A 25,056-nucleotide genomic window follows, 5' to 3' on the forward strand; every position below is an offset into this window, starting at 1 on the left:
AAAAAAGGTCAAATAAATATTTAAAGATGAACTACTATAAAGCCAACTAGATGTTAACTAATTTAATAGGATTTGTTTTTATCATTTTAATGTTACCTAATATGCCAGTGCATCTGTTCTAACTAAATGTCTTAAAATTTTAATTTTCTAGTTGACTAGTATTGTTGATGAACCAATATTTAGATTATGAAACTATCTCATGAAACTGATTAGTATGGGTGCTGTATCACTGATCTTCATCCCCAACCCCTATTTTATTTTAGCAGTGTTTTGCTGAGTTGCCCAGGCTAACTTTAAACTTGTGACCTCCTGCTTCAGCTTCCTGAAAAACTGGGATGACGGGGTGCACCCTTGCGTTTGACCGAAGCTTGATTTTTAAATAGATTTTATAGAAAATGATTTTATAGCAAAGAGAGATGTGGTAAATTTGTAAAATAAAAAAAGTGAGGGTGTGTCAGATGTTAAAGTTCTCCTATGTCCACCATGTGTGCCTCCTTTCAGAATTTGTCCACATGTTCCTATTTCACATTCTCTGTCACATAATAAAGGAGCAAAAATGTTAATAAATAAATAAATCATCAATATTCACATAAAATCTGTACCACCTGAGTACAGATTTTCAGCCAGTTTCTAAAAATGTACAAAGGAGTATAAAGCACAGTTACTCATCTTAGAAAGATATTACAATCTATAACAGTGACAAAGTTTGCTTTTTTCATGTACTTATGTTTTAGAAGCATATTCCTTAATCATAATTTAGCACTGTATTTTACAGATCTCTCTGAACTCAAAGAAAATATTCTAGGTCAAGACAAGCAGACACCAAATTTACTCAGAGGTATAAGATGTTATAATAAAATAATATGAACAAGGTATAATTATACAAAATCAATCCATATCATCATCTTACATTAAGGACTCATTGGATTCTTATATTGTGGAAATAGATGGATATCCAGCCATGCAAAACAAGTGTAATTCCATCAATCCTGTTGGGTAAGTCTTGGGTTTATTACTGAGCTAAGAATCTGCAGAAACTAGCTTTTACTCATTGAACTGACGATTCCTCTGAAGTCATGACTCCTGCCTAGAGTTTACATCATGAGCTTTGGCTGCTAGCCAATATGAATAGTGTTTAAATTTCCTTATGGCAACTCAATGAACTTTCAAGTGTTCACCTGCTTCACCTACTGTGTTTAATAAAAAGCAATTCAAGGTATTTTCTCATTTCCCTTTCATCACTAATGAGAGTAACTATCAGCCTCAGGAAGGCCAGAGTCAGCTTTTACTTTCAGAAGCTCTGCCACAGAAGCCCTGGTAGAACACCAGTATGCCACCCTCCTCATGGCAGATGTGCATAAAAAGCAGTGTATTTCTTGACATGAAAATATAACAATCATGAACCATAAACAATAAAATCCCTTGGGAATTATTTTTGTTTCTGAATATCAACATTTTATAGGTGTTTCACTTAACTCAAGGAAATAGTTGCTTTATGATAAACTTTTAGATCCTAATAGTTTAAAAAGTTAAGAAATTTGATAGCAACACAAAAGTTTCTGACCTGTAACACCAATATCAATCTCAAAGAAAAATAGTTTCACAAATAATCCTTGTTTAAAACCTTATCAATTACTTAGGAAGTACGTATATTTTAAGCCACATCGATTTGCCTAATAAACTGCCTAGACTTATCAGTATGTTCTATCCTTCCAAATTTGGGGAACTATAGATATTATAGTTCTTAGCTTATTTTGTGTGCTTCCTCATTCTGAAAGCAATGCAAAGAAATATAGCATGATATTCAAAGCGGGCAGTTTAGTGTATGTCTGTAATCTCAGCAACTCAGGAGGCTCAGAATTACAAGTTCAAGTTCAGTCTGATTAACTTAGTGAGATTTACTCAAAATGAAAATTTTAAAATAGAGTTGGGGCTTGGAGTCAGTAGGAAAAAGTCTCTGGGTTCAATCTCCAGTACCATACACACACACACCCACACACACACAAACACACACAATAGAATGTATTCAACACACATCATCATACTATCTGAAGTTCAGTCCAATGTTTTGTTACAGACTTCAGTCTTCTCATCTTTTTTTTTTACAAATCAAGAATTTAAAGTACATTTGTAAGAACACATTTAATCACTGAATATGCATATATACTAACTACATAGTACTAAGTGTAAAAATATGTATATGGTCATATGTAATATGCACATACATATACTTACATATCACTCAGATATTTATATATTATTTATGCATGTTGCATATCTATATACACATACATGCATGTATGAACATGCACACATAGACATATATATGCATACATGCATTCATATTTTTCTGTATACGTAATTTTTTAATATAGCAGTATGAGTATTTTTTTAAAAAAACAGTATCTGTAGCAGATATGTCAGCCATCTCAAAATGCATTCCCAATCTGCCTCTTGGAGATCTGTCAAGCTCATAATGAAGCATATTGTGCAAGCTTACATATTGGGCACATAGCGAGTATCTTTCTGAGTCCTGGTTCTTCACTCACCATCATCTCCTATCAATCATGTACTCAGCAACAGCAGGGGCAATGGAAATAGAAGCAGAGGTAATTAGAGGCGTAACTCAATTCCACATGCTCAGAAAATAAAGACCAGAGATAGCCTGTGAAAATCTTTTTGTTTCGTAGTCCAACCTAATTCTATGTGGAAGAAAGAGGTGTTAATGAATATGGAGCTCTCATCTCCTTAAATAACCACTGTCAATATTTTTTCTCAACTCTAATAACCAAATTCTGCAGTAAGCCCTTCCATAGTGAGAACTTGCAAGTTTTCACATTATGATTTAAAAAGTATTATTAAATAAAAATTATTAGCCTATTACATTATTTAAAGTACTGGGTCTCAGAATCAGATAAGTCTGAATTTCCATTCTGCATTGTGACACAGAAAACCTTCTTAGATCTGCTGCAATAAAATATATCTAACAGGGGCCAGGAATGTACCTCAGAGGCACAGTGCTTGCCTAGTATTTGTGAGGACCTGGGTTCAATCTCCAGCATGGCAAAAACTAAATAAATAAACATTAAAAAAGTAAAAAAAAAAAAAAAAAAGGGGGTTAATAATATTTATCTTAAAAAACTTGTTGAACCTCAAATGGTATAATGGTACACTATTTTAATCACTGGTTACTTATTAGGCAAACTATAAATGGCATTTTAAATGAATTTCTGATTTTTCATATTTGAGAGAGGAGTCTCACAATTTAAGACAGGGATAAATTGTTGTAGAATACATTTTAAAAGGTGAGGAATAAAGCAGAGGGCATATGAAGGCAGAAAATAATGTGTGTTTAAATATTTTAAATTTACAATAATATTTTAATAATGTGAGTTTAGTATTTTAAAAGTACATCATGAGGGCATATCTACATATATGTATGTCAGATATAGGAACATATCATTCTATGCTCTTTTATAAGGAAGGCAACATGAAACCATGACTATTCCGTTAATCAGATCTCAAACTGAAAACAAACTGGTCACCCAAGGAACACACACAACCACTACTGAACCACTACTGACATTGAAACCAGAAGTAAATGTCCATTACAGGTCTCAGAGAAAAGACATAGTGGACATAGTGACGAGTTTGAATAACATTCTCAAAAAAATCCTGGCAGTAAATTCAGCTTTGAGCATCATAGACTGCTTCTGAGGATGTAGACAGGAGGGTATACTGTCTCTCATTTTCCTGGCCTTCTACACCAGGGTGGCATATGGAACGTTGGTTGTACACAATTGCTCTGTTCAGGTTTCACATTTGTTTCATCATTGACTAACTGTGACCTTGGACAAATGTCTAGCCTTTAGTTTCTCCTCATGTGAAATGAGGGTATGATAATGTCTACCTCATAAATTATTGTCAGAATTAAATGACATGCCAGGCTCAGTTACATGCCAAAGGAAAGAAATGGTGATATTTCAATGAAGCAGCTGATATTGAGGTGTTGCTTTAATTTTCAAAGGACAAGTCCTATCCTTACAGTGTGAAAGAGAGCTTTTGATACAAACAATATTAATACATATGTCCTGTAATATCCCAACATTTAACCTGCTATTTTCGTTTTAATGTTTAATGTACTACATTAGAGCACACAAGATGTAGAATAGCAGATATGATTTCTGGTTACCACTTCGGAGTACATTAAAAAGACCCTAACTCCACAGCACCTATCTAACCTGCCTAAGAAAAAGTCCACAACCTCCAAATGCTTTGTCTTTGATATCTCTTTTTCTACTCTGTTCACACTCTCAGTTCTCGCACTACCAAAGTGTAGTCACTGATCATATGTACTTTCCCCATGTCTTTGCCAATCACACCTCCCCCACTACTTTAAAACATCCACCTTGATAGAAATATTCCTAAAATACTTATTGTTTCTCCCATATTAAGAATTTTAGTTTTGATTTTATTTGCAGAGTTGTCACTTTTCAATCATCTAAGTAGCTTGTAGGACTTCATATGCCTTCACACCTTACAGTAATTTCTAAGAAAATCTAGAATAAATGAGCCTGATCTATAATCTCAAGACACTCAAGCCTTGGTTCCAATTTAGCCTCCACTAAAGTGTAATGTGAATTTTTTTCCTTAAAAGAAAGGGATTGGACTGGAATGTGTCTCAATTTGACACTATATTTCTATGTTCGCTGCATAACTCTTTGTTATGGAAGCCATCCTGTGAAGTATAGGATATTTAGCGACATCTATGGTCTCTAAATATGCAATGTCAGCAGCAGCATTCTGCTGTCTTCAGACATTATCAAATGTGTCTTGTGAAAACATCACCTAGGTTGCAAATATTGGTGTGGTCTTTGAAATGCTATGGGGAATGCACCGAAAGGATCTATATTAGCACATATTTATTTATTTTCACTAAAATCTGAATGTTCCTTGAGGACAGAGACAATGTTCTGTTTTGTTCAGTGCCACCTTCCCAGTGGATGAGTTGTGTAGCGGTCATTCATAAATTTTTGTTAAAAAAATGAGAAAATGTGGAAGTATTTAACTTCATAGAGAATGATACCTCTTCTTCGTAACATTTTAGCGCACATTTTCATGATGCTGCCATATTTTTCCTTATGAATAATATGTTTGCTTCTTCTTATAAATTCAATTCCTATCCCCCTGTAGAATCCAAGATGCTTGAGAGAAAGAACTTGAGGATCTTCTATTCTCCATTCAACACATTAATGAATTCTATATGCTATAAAACTTTTTACATACTATGATTGACAGATTGAACCATTGCATCTTCAACACAGCGGTATGAAATAGATAGCAAATGGATACAAATGTCTGAAATACAGATTTTCTTCTCCAGTAACTATGAGAGAAGGAAAATGTTCCTTTCCAACTATTTATATACCCAGATTTGTTCCTGAACTTTACAAAACTTTACATGCTTCTTCTATGATAATCCAAGTGCATGATTCTCTCATCCTGTAGCACGTGCTTTCTCCCTCTTTGTTGTATACCAGTCTGCATGTCAAAAGCTGCAGCTGTTCTTAATTACAGCATTTGCTTTTACCCCCTTGCGGCATTGCCACTGACCACTGAGCTGAGCATTTAGAAAGTATTTTACATTCAGGTTTTAAATACTTGAAGATATCTCATTCTTTCTTTTCCTTTTTCTTTTCTTTTCTTTTCCTTTTCTTTTCTTTTCTTTTATTTCCCCTTCCTTCTTTCCTTCCTTCCTTCCTTCCTTCCTTCCTTCTTTTTTTTTTTTTTTCTCTTTTATAATACAAAAACTCTGTGCCTGATTTATGGCACAGGTTCACAGGAGTTATGGGTTTCTTGATCTCTATGACTTGTTCTTAGGCTTGCTGGTCTCCTCTGACAGAACCACTCTGTGATTAGAAGTCCTTAATGTGATTGTGTTTCTAAAGAACAATCAACAACTATACTTACCAGGATTGTAAGAGTAATGGTAGGAATATGACCAGAGTTTACAATTCTTCACTGTCATTAATTCTCTTCCTAAAAAAGGCATCTCTAAGTGATTACAAAGTTATCTGCCAACAGGATGTTTTGTCCCCATCCTGGCAGATGAGAAGTTACAGCAGAAGAGGATATACAGAGCCTTTCTAGTCATCTGATTCTTTCCAAATGGCTTTACTTTAAGAACACTTTCATCAAATATAATCCAAACTTATACTTCTCTCTACAATTGTTCTCTATTAAAGTTCAATGCCAGCTGTCAGAGCTGTAAAGTAAACCCTTATTAGCTCTTATAATTTCTACTCTGGAACTAATAAGGGATTGTCAAACCTCTAAACACAGACAGAACTTGGGGAGATCACAGGGAAGAGGTGGGAAAATGCTCAACCAATCTATACTGCCAAAAGTAGTCTCTGTGAACCTGTAACCAATGCATTTCACAGAGCCTAGGAACCTCAAGAGGGAGGAAAAGACCTTCTTTTTAGTCTTTTCCCCTTAATTTTGGGAGGGGCTGATTAAAAATAAATAAATAATTAAATAAATAATTTGGAATATTTAATGAAATATTAAAATCTTTTCAGATTTGTTACATGCAAACTGCCAAAGTTCACATTGCATTCTTCATATTTTAAAATACAGAAGCTTGAGTAATATTTGAATAGCTAGAAAGAAAAGTATAAGTTTAAAAAATCAAAGGTGTATTTTTCTTTACAAAAGTCCTAGATTATAATGTCTTTTTAAAAAAATACTTTAACAGTGTGACATGCACCAAATCAGAAACAAGGAAGACTATGTACATAAAATACTTTAGGTTAAAGAAATGAAATTGAAAGACTTCTAACCAAGCTTGATGGTAAATTACTCTGCTATATCCATGAATTATCTAAAAAGTGTCATTTGTTAAGATGACAAAAGAGCTATAATTTTTATATATTCAACTTAGCTAATATTCTACCTCTCACATGGAATGGGGCTGAGAAATGTCTTTTCTTGGAAAATTCTATTCACTTTGTAGATGAATTGACATTTAATAGACAGAGATCATTCTGCAAAACAATGTTCTAATTTTCTTTGGGAAATGAAAATGCAAATGCAATGATGGAAACAACTTATTTCAAGTATTATCAGAATTACTTTCCCTTCTGCAACTGATATTATATTTCCATGTTGCATTTCCCAAAGTAAGTACTTTCCTGGGAAACTTAATCCATATATCACAATAGTCTCTCAGACAAACTGCACAAATTATTTACATTTTCAAAAGTACACATTTGCCATACGAATTATCTAAATTACTGTTTGTAGCTTTGAAACACTGGAATAGATAAAGCATCTGAAAACCCAACTTAAATAACATAATAATGATTATAATAAAAAATAATTTGATGTCCTTAAACAGATACCGTGCAGTGATTTAATAAGAGATAGCTGTGAACTAGTTACAATCTTAGGAAAATACTTTAATAATGACCTTCAAAATCATCTTCCAGGTTGAGATAAAGAGGAAATGACTTATTATTTTTTCCCACTCTATTAATAAGCTTATATAACCAAAATTATATAAAAGAATCCATGTTTTACTAAAATATTATAAGTCTTATTTAATTGTAATTCTCTGGGAAAATGATACTAATATTTATGGAACTCCTTGTGATTTTTAATGTTTTTATAGTGGGTCACTGCTGGTCATTTAATTTGCTCTTATTCATTATAAGGTACTTAAATGGTTAGAGATAAACCTTTTAAGCACCTCAAATGACTAGAGATGAATATTCTACTGCCTAAATTAAACCATGGTCATATCTCTTCCAAATATATTTGCAATTAAATTCTCTCTATTCAAAATAATCTTATTTGTAGAATATATACCACAAATTCATATTTCTTTCTCGTACCTGAAACATGCAAATCCATGGTTTAAATTTATACTGTTTGTTTTTATACGTACTCAAAAATAAAACATGGTAGTTAAATTCACAAAGGAAATACACTCTGTTACTTTGCCTTTCTATTTACTTGAAAAGTGAAAAGTGTTTTTACTTCAATTACTGTGCAGATAATGCACTGACATAATTTGATTGCAATTTTCCAGTAATATCACATAGTAATTCATACAAGCACATTGGCATGTTCTTCACATCATTTACTGTTTCTCTGAAATCATAATATTATATAGGTGATTCTTAAGTGTAAATAATAAAATACCTAAAATAAAGCAAATAGATATAGTTAGTTCTAAACAAAGTCAAGTACAATGGTTCAACAGACACTGCCCATATTTGTGTACATAATTTTGACTTGCATGATTTCTTCAAGGCAAGGAAAGGACATTATTTATTGCATATCACCTCCAATGATCTATCCTAGATTTTTGTACAATAAATGTTGATATATCAATACAGTAAGGAAAACTTTGTGTTTAATGTTTATAAATGTAGCATATTAAAAATTTTATTATAGATCTTTGTTTTCTAAACTATATTTTCTTAAGTCAGTTAAAACTTGAGAGTCTTATTGAATATATCTATCTACAAATTCAAGGACACATTTTAAAAATCAGTGGAAAATACCCATGATATAAAAATAAGAGAATGGCCAGAGTGGCTGCTATTTAGAAGAAGAAAGAGAAAAACTAACATTAAGAAAATAGAAAAATACCAATTGTGATTGATTAGGCTATGAAGGCTCTTCAAAAAAGAAAAAATTCTGTTTCAAAGAATAATAAATATATACAGATATAGGTTTTTTTTAAAGATGTTTTTTTCTCTCAATGTCTTTAGGGGCTAATGTAAGAAAAAACTTAACAAAAACTCAGTGGGTGAATTTGTCATATCTAAGTGTTTGAACTCAAATTGTATAGAAAGGCAGAGGTAACATATTTCAATGATGCTTCTGATTGACACAATGCATCTGTTTGCTATTTGAAAGTTCTCTACATTATTACTTACCAGTGGTGTGTTTGTTATTAAAATCAATCTAATGGTTTGAAAACTCATGGGTGTGCAACTGCTAAAGTCAAAGTGGAAATGGAGAATTGTCATTGTAAACTCGGAAAACAATTTTTTTTCTTATAATTTAATGTCAGAAACCTTAAGTTTTGAATACCATATTTTTACATATAAATGCAGTTTTTAAAGAATGAATCAGTGCTTTCAATGTTTTTAGTATTAACCAAGTAGATTTAAGGTACAAGAATGCCAAATATTTCTGCATTTCCAAAAACAGATCTTTTCCATATTATAGGCGTGGATTATTAGTAATTAATTTTTTGTAAGGCAGTAAAAGTAATTTTCATCATGAATTCATAAAACAGAAAAATGTGTCCTCCTAGCTACTCTTAAAGCATTGTTATTCCTTTATTTCATCTATTCATTAAGGAGAATTCAAATGAATCTATTCTTTACTGGTTGAAATAGTATGTAAGCTAATAGTCAAATATGTTCTTTTCAAATTACATAAAATTTACATCTTTATTCGCAGGGCTTTCTCAATAGCCTAATTAATTCAAAGATAAATAATATAACTGTGTTCAAACTAGGATGGGCACTCGAAAAATACATAGTTGGCATAGTAGTCTCATAGTAATTGTTCATTAAAAAAGGATCTAATTAAGAACTTAGTCAATTAGTCTGCAGGTTCTAGGCACAATGTTCCTAAGAAAGACACACTGGGCTTTTCCCTCAAGGAACTTATACTCTGTCAACAACTGAAAGGAATTGCTGAATTTATTTAAACATATGAACACCTTGTAGATCTACAGGGTTATTATGATTTACAAATGAGGTGTCCTCAAGAAGCTCATGTGTGAGACAATGCAAACACGTTCAGGTGAAATGATCAGATTATGACATCCTAATCATCGAAGCCCACTTGAATGGATTAACTGGGTGATAACTGTAGGGAGGTAAGGTGTGGTTGGAAGAATAAGGTCACAGGGGGTGTGCTTGGGGATTTATATTTTGTCCCAGGCACCTTGCACTTTCTCTCTGCTCTCTGGCGATCCTGTCCTGAGCTGCTGTCTTTCACGACATCCTTCCACCTTGATGCTCTGTTTCACCTGAGGCCTAGAACTGTGGAGTCTGCTGACCATCGACAACCTCTGAAATGGTGAGGCAATGTAAAATTTATCTCTTCTAAGTTGTTTTTAGGTCTTTTGCTCACAGCCAGGGAAAGCTAACACAAGAATACCTGTGATTGTGCACATAGACTCAGTACTCAGTAGGTGCTGAGAATATTCCCCTTTTCTCTATCTCTTTGTCAAAGCAAAGAGAATCCTTAAATAATTCTGTTATGGAAACCTTGACAGCTGCTTTAAGAGTTTCTGAACTGACAGAGAGATGAGTAGAGAGTAAGAGTGCTATCATAAGTCATGAGTAAAGCAAACGTAATTTCGGACAGTCATCAAAAAGTATAGATGTCTCCCTATATCATACCAAAACACACTTTTCTATTAAGTTCCTAAAGTAAAAGAACAAGGAATAAAGTTAACATTCCACAATGAATGTACAGAGATAAAGCACACAGCAACAGATTCTTTAGTGACATTAATAAGGTATTTGGTGCACTGAGTCTAAACAAAGCTTGTATAAGCAGGAATATTTATAGTAACCTCCTGCTATCTGCCTCAAATGTAATTAATTGGCTATATAAAAAGCCATTAGCATTCTTATTCCTTCTTCCCAAACTAAACCAAAGGAGATAACATAATTCATTAGCCAGAATGAAACAGAATAAGGGGAAAAAAAAGTATCATGATGTTCCCTTGGAATTTGTGCAAAATTTCCTTACAACTCAAATCTTAAATAGAGAAAATGAGTAAAGAGTTATGCTGGTATGTAAGATATGTTAAGGGTGAAATAATCAAGTAAAATCTTGATTGTCAATGACTGAAAGCAAAGGGCAGATGATTTACATTTACTAAGTCACTTAATAGTTTAATTTTTCAATATTATCTTTTTAAAAAGAAGTTTATTGACATCTATAATAACAACTCAATCTGCCATTGACCACACTGCTACTATCCCATAAGATCTAGACTCAAGGAACATGGCTCAGAAAAGGCTAAAGCTACACACATGGTAAATCAAAAGAAATGCCACACTTTCCTCATCTTTTGATATGAGGAATAACTTACCAAAGCTGTACTTAAAAAGGATACATTAGAGAAACTTTTAGCAAAGTCTGATGCATGGTTTTTTACCTTTCTTATTAAACTTCACATTACTCCTTATCAGCTTAAGTTCATATAGTTATTTTTATGTACATTTATAGTTTGCCAAATTTACTGTAATACATAATCTTTATCATTCTTAAGTTAATCTTTTCTCTGTTTCTGGTTTCCTTGGCATGCAATTCCTGAATGATTCTTTCCTCCCTCTTTCCTGTCTCTCTATAAACAGCCACTGAAGGAAAGGTGCACCATTTCCTACTCTTGCCTTTCCTGTGACTGTCCTCCCTCACCAAACAACAAAAACACAAAAGAAAACCAGTAACATAATAAAGCATCTTATGTAGAAAATTTAAATTTCTCATAACTCATCAACTCCTATTCCAATACCGCCTTCCTCAATAATGCTACTAGCTTACTTTCTAGTTTAAACCATTATTAATTTTGCTCTGCTGAACACTTCAGTTTAAAATCTATGTTTCTTCAGGCCCAGAGACCAAAATATTTTTAAAACACACACACACACACACACACACACACACACACACACACATCTTTTAACTATAAACCCAACTAATTTAGCATTGACAGTATTCATTTTTCTCCTTCTAGCTATCAATACAGGACTTAGCATATATCAGGGACTTAATAATTGTTGAACATTTAAATATATACTCAATGGATACTTTCTAATAATTTTTCTTATTTCAGGAAAACTGACCTGTATGAAAGTACACATTATACAGAGAGATATATGATTCCATGGTTAGAATTCTGGCATTGCAGAAAGTTACCCTTGTTTTTATTTATTTATTTTTTAATTTATGGATGTGTTATTGAAAAAAATTTTGTCACTATGTTTTTCTTGTCAAGTGGAGATTGTCACATTTTTCCTCATTCAGTTTACTGAACTTAACTGTTCCAATTATCTGTCTAGATTGGAAGCCATAGTATTTTATTATTCAACTCAGAAGGTGACCTAGTAATGAAATTTGTTTTGTCTTTAAGGTGTCCTTTGGCACAGAACTCAGAAGACTGCACTCTGATGGGACTTCTATTCATTTTGAGGTATTAAGATAATGATTCAATAAACAAATTATAAACTTCACCTCCTGTAATGTACAAGTTGTATGACATGGATAACCCTTCCTACTCCAAAACTTTCTTAGCACAATAGTAAAAAGAGCTCCAAACTCTTAATTCAGGGGCTTTCCATAATTAATTAGAATTTTCCATAATTAACTAGAAATTTTCTTACGCTACAATGACAAGGCACATTGTACCCTTTGTAGAAAATTTATTGGTCTAATTTAGAATTAAAACTATTAATTTATGTAACTGTCTTTCATACTATATTGTGATCTCTCTAAAGGTAGATCCAATGACTTATTCATCTATAATTCTTTGTGTCTGGCACCTGATTATTCTATAGACAAATGGTAAGAAATACCGATTCACAATTAAATTTGGTAAGATATTTTGTGTAAGTTGCTGGAAGATTCACATATCCAGAATTTATTTGATATGACCCATGCTAAGCTTAATCTTCCCCTGAAATGATCTTTTGGCTAGTAATTTCTCCCTCTTAAAAAATCTAAAAAGCAGAAAGATATGACATAGATAAGGATTGCATTAACAGATTTCTTGGCTACTTTGTGCCAACTTTTTGTGGCCCTGCTTACACTTCAAACTATAGTACTCTAACTCCCATGGAATGTATGTGTTGTGGAGTTTCCTTTTCCACCATGAGACTGAATCTTAGGAAACATGTGGGTGAGGTGAGACAGAAGCCCTAGGAACCAATAGGCCAGGTTTTGTCTCAATTCCAGCACAAACTGAGAGATGAAAGGCAAGATGAGAAACCTATCACACTTTTGTTCTCTTTTTAAAGTGGAGATAGTAGTAGTATGTTCCTGAAAAGTTAAATTTGGAAATAAATGAGATAGCTCAGTGATATTACTTAGCCATCAGTACAGTGGGTGACCTCTAGCAAGCACTTAATTATCAATGAAAAAAATACATTCGAATTCTCTCTACAGTATAAAAAATAAAGGAGGTATGTAGTAAATATTTGTTGCGTACAACTTTTCAATTGTTTTTGAAGTAGGTCTTCATGGTTTTATTTTTTAAATAAATCTCAGAAACACCATCTAACACAAGTAAAAGTATAATTGAAAAATTATAGTTCAAAGTGTAATATAAAGACTTTTCTCCACTCATGAAATAAGCAAGTAGTAGCTACTATGTTGTTTCAATTTTAGAACCTTTGAATTCATTTTACTAACAGTGTATTAATGATGAATAACACAAAGAAGTGTGAGGCTGGAGTCTGCCATTTGCTCTGATTTAATTTTTTCCTACAAACCATGTTCATAATCAAAAGCAAAATGCTATGTTTTATTTGGATTTGAAACAGATGAGTTATATATAAAATATATTCTTCCTCTTGCACCAAGCCTTGATAAAAGTGTCTTATTGAATGGCCATGACCTTGACATGACTATTAAACTCCATTTCTTTGACAAATTGAAATACAAAGTATTAAAATAGCAATATTCCAAAAGCTATGTACTCATGTTCTCCTCTGTATTTACACATTTAAAATACAAATGATATTTTCAGCATGTTCAAGCCTAAAATTTGCCTGATGACAAATGTTTAATTTTGAAATTTATGATTTGGTATATCATATCTGGTACCTATAGTTTTACATAAAAAAGAACTTGTAATTTATTTTATATCAAGTAGAAAGATATTTTTAATAAAATTAAATCTGATGATAGAGTTCAGGTTCTCTAATACTATATATTAAATAGTAAGTATGTATTGCAACTAAGAAAAGATACAGATAGCAAAATAAATATAAAAATTATACCTCAAGTAAAAAATAAAAACTGCACATCAACCTGAATTTTTAAATAAAATAATATTTTCCTTACAGCGCTAATGCGTCGAAACACTTATTTTATGGCCATATGTCACTAGAAAAAGAAAACATATTTTATAGCAATTAAATAGTATTGCTTAGATAAATGAGCATAAATATAGTCCTCAGTGTATCCAATTTTGTTCTATAAAAGAGAAAACTTTTTTCCTTTCAATTAGTATGGAGTTAAACTACCATAAGTCATTATATACAAAAAAAACTTTAAAATAACATACATGACATCTTTAGGGGCACAGGCCAGCACCACATAATCAAACACATCACTATTTCTGCACAAACTAGGAATCTACACATCAAGATAGATACTTAGTTCTTAAAAAGATTCCACTCATGTTTTGCTGGTGAGTACAGACTGGGTTTATTTCTTTTCACTATGTTTGGATGAACACACAGGTAAGAAACACCACCCTGAGGGAATGAGAAGGCTCTTACCTTGGCACATGAAACCTCTTTCTTCATAACCAGCATTGCAGGAGCACTTGCCAATGGGCACAAGCCACTCGCCTTCCGTACTGCAGTACATCCTAGGAGGGTCTTCCTCCTTAGAATTGTTGACACAGGAACCTCTAACCTCCACCAGAGACTGGGAGTCCATGGGTACTGTGTCTGGAAACATAGCCAGATTCTTCACTGTGAATGGGCACTTTTTGAAGTACACTCTCACAGAGACCAAGGCAACACAAGCACCAACATCTTGAAAAGCCAAGTAAAATCCCTTTTTGTTGACAGGACCTACTTCTCTAATCTCAGTGTTGAGTTTAAGGATACGGTCCCCGAGATCCATCTGTGTGAAACTTTCATCAGCTGCAATGGTGTCAATCTTTGTAAACTGATGCTCTCGGAATTTGACCCCATGATCATCATCAGACTCCATGTAGTACAGGTTGAAAGTCTCCTTACAGGTTCCTAAAACCAGTGGAATGCTATTGCAATCCCGTAGAGTGAACTTGAGCTCCACGTAGATCTTCTGAGCTGAGTTCCTGGGGACCCAGTTTGTCCTCAGCCAATTATTTTGGCTATGATCCATGACATTGCACACCTGGTAAGTCCTGATAGGTGTGTAATGTTCATCAACACCACTGATCTCTTCCCACTGAAGAATCAAAGAAAAAGATAGGCAGAGTTAATGAACTAAGCATAATGAATAATGCAAAACCAGGTCTCAAAGTTAACTCAGAAACTAGAGAAAATCAGTAGACACTACTACGTTGCTCATTTTAAATGATATAGAGCAATTCCACAATTGTCTAGTTTGTACTTTTTAGTATTTGCAAGGTTTTATGAGTTCAGTGACATGAAGTAACTTATAATTTGAATGAACACACTTGAATTGTACTGCAGTTTGTTGGATATTCAGGAAAAAGTCACTTAGCAATTGATGGAGAGTGGTCAAACATTCAGGATCAAAACCTCAAAATGAGTTTTCTCCAGTAACACTATGTTATGATCTTGTTGTATATTTTTGCTTTTGTTTGCTTGTCTCTTTAAAAAGAGCAGGAAAATACCACTTCCAAAAGTCCATCATTATTAGCCAAGCCCTGTGGTGCATGCCTGTAATTCCAGTGACTCTGGAGGCTGAGACAGGAAGACCACAAGTTCAAGGTCAGCCTCCACAACTTAGTCAGAATATAAGCAACTTAGTGAGAACATGTCTCAAAATTAAAAATAAAAAGGGATAGGGATATCGCTCAGTGGTAAAGCACCTTTGTGTTCGGTTCCCAGTATCAAAAAATAAAAAACAAAAAAGTTCATCATTATTCCCAGTAGGGGTAAGTTGTGGTAAACTTGATATATGGTAAAATGAAATGAATCTAAATGATGCCATTATCACATATCTTCATGCATGACATTTTTAAAGGTATTCAGTCATTCCAATGGGTCCATGTTGGGGACCTGAAGTCAAGGTATAAATATGCCTCATTTTTCCACATGAAAAACTGAAGACTCAGTGAACATGTCAATTCTTAATGTCCTTTACCCACATTGGACATTTACATAGTCAAGAAACATAAAGATATTTAGTTTTGTTATTATGGTTACAGTAACTAAAATTATACTAATATAATAATTTTTCATTATACAAAGACATTAAAAGACAAGATTTTAAAACAGCCAAGGAGTGATCCTTATAACAGATTTTGAGAAGTTTTTAATTTAGCATAGTATTTTTACATGTCACTTATGATCCTAAAACTTTTATACCAGTTGTTTCCAACTATTATCCTTGTGTCTACATTATCTTTTTGCCATGTCCTATTTTGCCTACTGCATCCAGAAAATGTCTTTTGTCATTTGAGTCTTCTATGGCTCCCCATTACCTCTTTAGATTAGCATCTACACTTTTCAAAAACAAACACACACACACACACACACACACACACACACACACACACAAAACCTGATCCCTCAAAACTGGTTAATTTTTCTAAAAGTTTTGGTAAGATTAGTAATAATAAGTTTCATTTCTACCTGTTCTATGTTCTTGTCAATAACTCTGTTATTTTCTGTTATTGTTTTCAGGAACTGTGTTGGATCCTCTGTCCTTTATTCCGTTTTTTATGTATAACTTCACCAAACTATGATTTCTTCTCTTTGCCTTCCTTATCCCTGCCATTCTTAGGAAAAATTCACTATTATACAGCTCTTATTAAGTACCCTGATTCACTTTAAATTTGATTCATGATATGCACCAAGTTTAGTTTAGTTTTATTTTATATGCATTTGCCAAATTTTGACCTCTTCATATTTGCCATAATATGCAGCATAAAACTTAACCTTTTGGAAAATTAAAGGAATATGATTTTTCTTATAATATATGTAAAAACAATTTATGGAAATAAAATAATATAAATTTATTAGAGGATGCTTTAGTTGTGTAGATAAATAAAACAAATCCTTGTAAAGTCCAGTATAAATACATTACTAATTTTTCCCCACTAGTTATTTTTATCAGCAAAGGCAGATTTTAAAAATGTGTTAACTAAATCAACAGCATATAAAGCATATATACAGTGTTTCTATTTAAATGATACATAGGAGTTTCAATCTGACTTCTGATAAAAAATGAGATAAAATGTTAATTTATCAAATTGATGGGTATAACCAGTAAAGAAACATGGTTTTTATTTGATCTTTAAGCTTTGTTAAGGGAAAAATAAATTATGTATTTTAGGGTGTTTGAATGACCAAAAACAATTTATGGATATCACCAGTGGAAGGAACACGTTTAAAAACATTTAATTCTTCCAAGCTCATCTACTAACTTATAAAAAAAAATAAGTAGAAAGTATTTTAATAGCCTTTATTCTCTAGGATCTAGGACAGAAGACAAACATTTATTTTCTTGAGACAAATTTGACTTAACTTTATCCTGTAATCTAAGATCACTTGAACAAAGGAACAAATAGGGATTGTTCTTAGGAAATGCTAGAAATAATATACATAATATAACTATATCTTAATATAAGCAAGGAAAATATTCACATTGTATTTTTAATAATCACTAGTATGTTATTTTCAAATACTCAGTCTAAAATGCATTGTATAGGAAGTTTTTCAGAAGAAAGTATAGAAGGAAAGTCTTTGACGGAAGGGTTTTACACTGAGGTGACTATAGTAGTAATGTCACATTTAAAGAAAAATTAAAGTTCACACTTTCTATCAGGAAGAAAAGGAAATGAACAGACTTGGTACTTCAGATCTCTGCTGTTAAAAGTGCATGTTTGTGGAATCAATCGTCTCTGTCTTTACATTGGCTTTACAATGGCAATGTGAGAACAGAGCTAGCAAACCCTTAAGAGAATAAATGCTTTCTGTGGTTGTCTCACAGAAAGTAAATAGATCAAGACACTGGTATTTGAAAATAAACCAATTGACTTTACATTTTTAAAGTCAAGATTTCCTCATAAGAATTGATGGGTTTGTACTTTGACTGATGAAACATTTGCAAATTTCTTCTGCTGTAAGTATCATTCTTCTAGACATCAAACAGAGCACATTATGTAGAGATTATCATAATTTGATGTAAAATATGATTTTAATTATGGAGCTCTCATTGTAGTTTAACTTTGGCAAGCTACCACAAGTTCTTGAATGTAGAGGTATAAATTACAAGAAGATAATGCAAACAACACCAGCATGCTTTGCACATAAAAGGTTGCACAGAGCAATTATCACTTCATTAATTTGTAATGAAGACCAAATTGCCTGTAAGTGATGGTGACTTGCCATCTTTGACCACTTGCAAAAGCAGCAACTCTCTAACTCTAGCATTTGCTGAGGACTAGAGACAGTAGGAATAAAATCCCTGAATGAACATTGTTTTATTGTAGCAGGAAAAATGAAAATCACTAATTAAAGCTGCTTCTATAGTGGTATGCTTCACAAATTTAAAAATAACCAGATTTATCATATCTTCCTAGTCTCAGAATTAATATATAATGCTCATAAATTATTAGAAATACTATACTGCTATAATAATTGCTCTAAGGCAGTGGGGTGACATACAATCGATCACATATATAATTTGACAGTACAAAGCATCTTTCCCTTTGATTTTCTAATACTTAACAAAAAAACTCTGCAAGTTTGTCTAAGGATCCTGTTTTTTTTTTTCAGAAGAGGGCACAGATTTAGCAAAATCTCAAAAATACTTTTAAAGCTTGAATTTTCTAAAATCAACAATTCTGAGATTCAGTTGGCTTCCAGATTCATTCTCAGAGCATTTATTACTAGATCACAAAGACTAGAGCTGAGTATATATATATATATATATATATGTTTTTTCTTTTTACAGATTTCTATATGATTGCAGCCATAGGAAACCCATGTATGCAGACTTCCTCTCCTCAGAGATACTATTCTGAAATTCATTTCCAGTAGCATAATCACAAAGAACCTCTTCAAAAGTACTGGGTATATTTTATAAACTTAAAATATATTTTATATTTTCTACAGAGAAAGGTTCCTTATCACTGGAGCCAAACATGTATTTTTGAGGGAAACATAAATGTTGAATAATTAATTGGCATTTAACCTAGTAACTCTCATTCTGATATACTCAATGATAGTAACTAAGGATTTGTTTTTATTGTTGATATTCATTTTTTTCATAAGTAACAATTTTAGCAAGTTGCTGAGGGCAAGAGAAGGGGAAGTAAAAGTTATATTTACTTTAAAGGGAGAAGCTGCAATACATTTAGTGTCAGGCTAATATAATAGGAAAATATGAAGTGAGAACAATAATTTCATGATTTTCCTTTTAAGTCTTAAAACCAGTTTCTTAAAAATTTGCAGATGATGATAAAACAATTATACCACTGATATTCTTGCATTTAGAATATTAGGTTTATATTTCAATGGTTAATAATATGTGATCTTGTGCTTTATAAAATGCTAATAATAATCTTGCACCTATAGTGATATTAAGCTGATTTATGTTATACCTTTATCCATCCACACTTCTCAGTCCCATGTTTCTTTACCCTTTTACACACCCACATTGAAGAAATTTAGTGTTGACCCTAGAAATATTTGGGCATTTATCTGGAACTAACATTTTAAGAATGAAGATGCAAAAATTTCATCCAGTAAGAATGTCACTTCAAGTTGCAGGTACAGATATGACTGCAAAAATGATTTATGTCCATCCATCCATAATTTTCTTCATCCATTTTAGTCTCAAAAGTATATCTACACAGGCACACGCAAGAACACACATGAATATTATATTTTTATGTGTATGAAATAAAAACATTGAATAATATGAAACAGTGAGACACATGAAGAACAGAATTTCAGAATTGCTTTGCATTTGTGAATATCAAATCAGACCATTATGTTTTACCATTTTACCATTATGGTAAAATGATGAGGAAGAGAGAAGATGAGGACTTGATACTGGAAAGTCAGCATCAATGAAAAGAAGTGTCTGGAATCTCCCTATAGAAATGTCCTGAAGGGACATGCCTGTTAAGGTATGGCCAGTATTTCAGTAATCATGAAAAGAGCTTAAAAACAAATGAAGAGATGAAAGGACTAAATTGTGTTAATGTTTCAGAGAGAGAGCACACTGGGATAGAATGAGATAAAATCCTTATTGAGAATTCTTAGGAACACTGGCCAGGCCATGGTAATTTTTAAAAATTATTTATCCATGTTTTAATTTTTTAAATTTTTGATTTTTAAAAATTTTTTAAATTTAATTTTTTTTAATTTTTTAATTTTTTGATTCATTGTACACAAATGGGGTACATCATTTCATTTCTATGGTTGTACACAATGTAGATTCATATCATTCGTGTAATCATACATGTACATAGGGTAGTGATGTCTGTTTCATTCCACAGTTTTTCATACCTCCCTCTCTCTCATTTCCTTCTACATAATCTAAAGTTTCTCCATTCTTCTCTCACTCCCCACTCCCCCAACCCCATTATATATCATTCTCCACTTATCAGGGAAAATATTCAGCCTTTGGTTTTTTTGGAATTGACTTATTTCACTTCACATGATATTCTCCAATTCCATCCATTTATTTGCAAATGCCATAATATTATTCTTCTTTATGGCTGAGTAATATTCCATTGTGCATATATACTACAGTTTCTTTATCCATTCATCTGTTGAAGGGCATTTAGGTTGGTTCCACAATCTAATTATTGTGAATTGAGCTGGTATAAACATTGCTGTGGCTGCATTACTGTAGTATGTTAATTTTAAGTCCTTTGGGTATAAATCGAGGAGTGGGATAACTGGGTCAAAAGGTGAGTCCATTCCAAGTTTTCTGAGAATTCTCCACACTGCTTTCCAGAGTTGCTGCACCAATTTGCAACTCCACCAGCAATGTAAGAGTGTGCCTTTTCCCCCACATTCACGTCAACATCTATTATTATTTGTGTTCTTGATAATAGTCATTCTAATTGGAGTAAGATGAAATCTTAGAGTTGGTCATTTCTGCAGGAAATCAGTTGTAACAGGATGCAAATTATTAAAGACGCAGCGTCTTCAGAAAGCTTGCTTGTGCAGGGATCTGCTATGACTCCCTGCCTTGCTTTCTCTGTTTCTACATTATCTTTGATTTTGGTTATTCTTTTCCTAGATGGGATTCAGCATTCCTACATGGAGACCTCAGGGCTGTATCCACAACTCTTTGCTCTTGGGTCTCATATTTTAACTATAGTATGCCTAATTTGTCTATTTCAGTGACTCTCAATTTTAACTAACCATTAGACAGGGAACTTTGTAAAATACTGCTTCATGGGGCCTTACCTACACTAAGTGTTTTGTTTTGTTTTTGAGTTTCCTAGGTAATTCTACCAAAGTCTTATGGTTGAGAACCAATGCTGTTTATCCCTTGACCAACTGGATTTTTAACTTCTGAGCTCTGCTTGAAGACATCCTACAATGTTAGCTTCCTTGCCTTCTGAGTTCCTACAGGAAGTGTCTAAGTTGTCTGCCGCTGTTGTAGCATGGTTTTCTGCTCAGTCTTTATCCCATCTGCTTTTCACTCCAATTTTACCAAGACCCCTACATGCTGTATAGAGACGCCACCTGAATAACCTCATCTTCTACCTCCCTTAAGAATCATAAGATCTCACCATAACAAACCAGGTAAATATAATCAGAGTGTTCTAGTTCTATTGGTAATGTGAAACATGTGCATCACAAAAACACATAAACAGTGTGAGTGTGGGTTATATTCAGTAACGTGTTTCTACTAGCATGAAAAAAAGACAATAGGTTTTAGCCATGCTGCTATTTTTTGTAATTTGCTACAGTTTGATAGTTTCCCACTGTGATTTTTCTGTGGTGATCTCTCATTTTTAAAATGCATCTAAAATAGCAGTTTTATTGAATTCTGCAAACATGTATCCAATAGTTCTATGTGAAATGCCTAAATTAGACACTTGATAATGAAAAGGCAAAATTTGATTTCCTATTATTCAGAAGTTGATGGTGGAGGAAACTGTCACACAAATCAGATGATGACCTGCTCTCTACTTAGGAACTGTAAGGAGCTATTGGGAAAGGAAGGATTATTACTGGATGGAAGGACTTAGAAAGCATTAAACAAGCAGAAGAAATGGAAGGAAAGATGGCCAAAACATCCACAAGTAGAAGTATGGGAGATACAAAGAGAGAAAACATGAGCTGAAACCTTGTTAAGTAACTGGGATTAAGTGCAGCTAAGACATAGGGCACCAGGCAGGGTCTCTGAGCAATCAGAGTAGGAAGGCCTGGGAAAATATGGGCACTAACCAAGATACCCTTACTTAGCAGCCCCATGACTAACTCTGGACTTGGAGTTGATACTCCAGAGAAGAAGGAGAGCTTCAGAAAGACCACTTTAAAGACCCAAATGAGTGTTATGAAGAACATGACCCCTGATGACATTTTCCAAAAGTTTGTAAAGAGATGCACTTATTTTTTTTAAATTTTTTAAAATTTTCTTTATTTATTTTTATTTTAAACAAATGGGATACATTTTGTTTCTCTGTACATGAAGTAGAGGCATACCATTTGTGTAATCATACATTTACATAGGGTAATAGTTTTAAATTCATTCTGTTATTTTTTTTCCTTCCCCCCATTCCTCCCACCCCTCAGATGCACTTATTTTTAAAATGCTTGATGGATATATCTACATATTTGGAGAGTAATACAACTTATTACATTAGAAATTTTTGGTTATTAAAACAGTAGAAAGATTTCCTACTCATACTGAGAGATGCAGTATCAACAAAAAATTCAAGGCATATACAAATAAGTGGATTTCTAGTATATTTTTTTCTTCAGATTATGTCATGATTGCACTCTATACATCCCCTCCCAAGAACATTTATTGTATATAATATAGATTAATTAATATGTACCAAGTTCTATTTCATTATTGAAGTAATAAGGAAGATAGACGGAGTACCTGTTTTTGAGGAACATATTGTCTGCCAGTTAAATCCAGTTATTTTATATAAGACATATGCATTCATTTCTTTATTCATCATTATTTTTCTCTTACATGGTCTCTGGTTTGGATCGACTTTCCTTCCCAAGCATCTGTGCCTAAAAACAAGTTAGTACCCTATAGAGATTTTCTAAAATTAAATGACATTCAGTGTGCCAAATGCCAAACATATATAATTAACAAAGTACAGAAGTGTGCTTTTGGTTGCACAAGACATTGAATTTTAAAAATCAGTACTTTTGAGAGTTATGTCTCAGAGAGTGGCCCTAACTGAGCAGATATAAGAACCATGCTGCTTTATTAATACATAAGAAAGAAGTGGGAGATAAATTTCTAGAAAATGTGTGCCAATAAATTTATGATAAAGACTTTTTTAATTGAGGGAGAAAATAATTTTATAAGATAAAGGGTTTGAAAGATTTGGATATAGTGGAACATCAATGAAAAGAAAAGATTGAAAATGATGGGAAAATGCATGAAGACCTACCAAAAGGGGAAAGTCTAGTCAGAAGCACTGCTGTACAATGTAATTATGATATAATAAAATATAATATTTACCGTGAGAGACTATCTAAATTTAACAATGTCAAAACTGTTCAACTAAATCTGCTATATGAAATGATTTTCCCTGGAAGGTAAAGAATGTCAACATCAAAGGAAGGATAAAAAAAAATAATTTATAAAGTAGAAGTTTGATTTTTTAAAATGATGGAATATTTCTGTATTAGTCAGGGTCTCTAGAGGAACAGAATCAACAGGAAGTATGATTATAAAAAGGGGATTTATGAGGTTGGCTTACATGACCAGAAGCTCAATAGTCCACAATGGCAGTCTGCAGGCTAGAGAGCTATAGCTGCGCAATCCAAGAGATGGAAGTCCCAGGACAATTGGGATCAACAGTGCTAACCTAGTGTGAGACCAAGTCTTCTGGAAACTCCCTCTAGGATCACTGTCAGAGTCCACTTTGGAAGAGTGAAGAAGTGAGAATCTGATATCCTCAGACAATATAGGCAGCAATCAAAAACCCATTCAAAAAGGTTTGAGCTTGCATCTGCATCTGCTTCCTTGTTTTTCCAACTTTTATTCCATTCAAGCCACCATCCTATTGGGTGGTGCTGCTCATGTTTAGGGAGGGTCTCCACTTCAGTTCACTATCCCACATTCCAATTATTCCTAGACACGCCCTCACTGACACACCCAGAAGCCTCTTAATCATCGCATCTCTTAATCCAATCAAGTCAATCTGACAAATTTTGACAGTTTGATTGGATTAATCTAAATCAAATAAACCATTATAATTTCCTATTTGTAATGTAAAGGAGATTTCTAATTTTTAAAATGTTCTTTTTAAAACTCTAACTATGAAGATTACTGTTATCTGAAAATTATTTCATCAAGGAGGTCAATACAGCTAAAACATCATATAATAAACCATTATCTGTTCACTGAAAGCTAAAACCTAGAGAAAGCATTGCTAACATTCATCAGAAATTTACTCACCTTGTCTTCCTGTTCCTATATAGTCAGACTTTACTTTTACTAGAACAAATTTCCCTTAAACATTAGGGAGTAGGACAAGGAGACTATCATGTTTCCAATTCTTGGAATAATGTTCAAGGTGAAATTGCCCAGTAAAAAGGTAATTCCAGAATTCAGAGTAACTGCTTGAAAATAATGGGAGAAAATTCTATGCACATTGGCTTAACCTGTCTAGACTGAAAACGGTGCTAAGATGGACATTTATAGAATTGTTACAAATGGCCAACTACTTAGAAATTAATGCATAGCAGTGACAGCAGTACATTTCATATCAGTTGTGAGATTCATGTAATTTCCTGCTATGATAATGGGTCACAGTCACAGTAATTCATGGCAATTTACAATATACCTGTGGAGCACTCACAGTGACGGAAATGAAATTAACTCCTGTCACCACAGAACATGTGCTAAGTTTTACAGATCTTCAGATAGCAAGTTTAT

The 25,056-nt window shown here is 33.0% G+C and overlaps 1 protein-coding gene across 2 annotated transcripts in view; it reads right to left on the minus strand.

Moving 5' to 3' along the window:
- Epha3 (EPH receptor A3) overlaps positions 1-25,056 on the minus strand; it is a 346,294-nt gene that overhangs the window by 233,953 nt on the left and 87,285 nt on the right. For both annotated transcript variants that reach the window (XM_047564892.1, XM_047564891.1), the window contains exon 3: positions 14,547-15,207. In XM_047564892.1, the coding sequence (XP_047420848.1) occupies positions 14,547-15,207 (661 nt within the window). The remainder of the gene's footprint in view (positions 1-14,546; positions 15,208-25,056) is intronic.

The sequence above is a fragment of the Sciurus carolinensis genome, chromosome 9 (genome assembly GCF_902686445.1).
Source record: "Sciurus carolinensis chromosome 9, mSciCar1.2, whole genome shotgun sequence".
Classification (NCBI taxonomy): domain Eukaryota; kingdom Metazoa; phylum Chordata; class Mammalia; order Rodentia; family Sciuridae; genus Sciurus; species Sciurus carolinensis.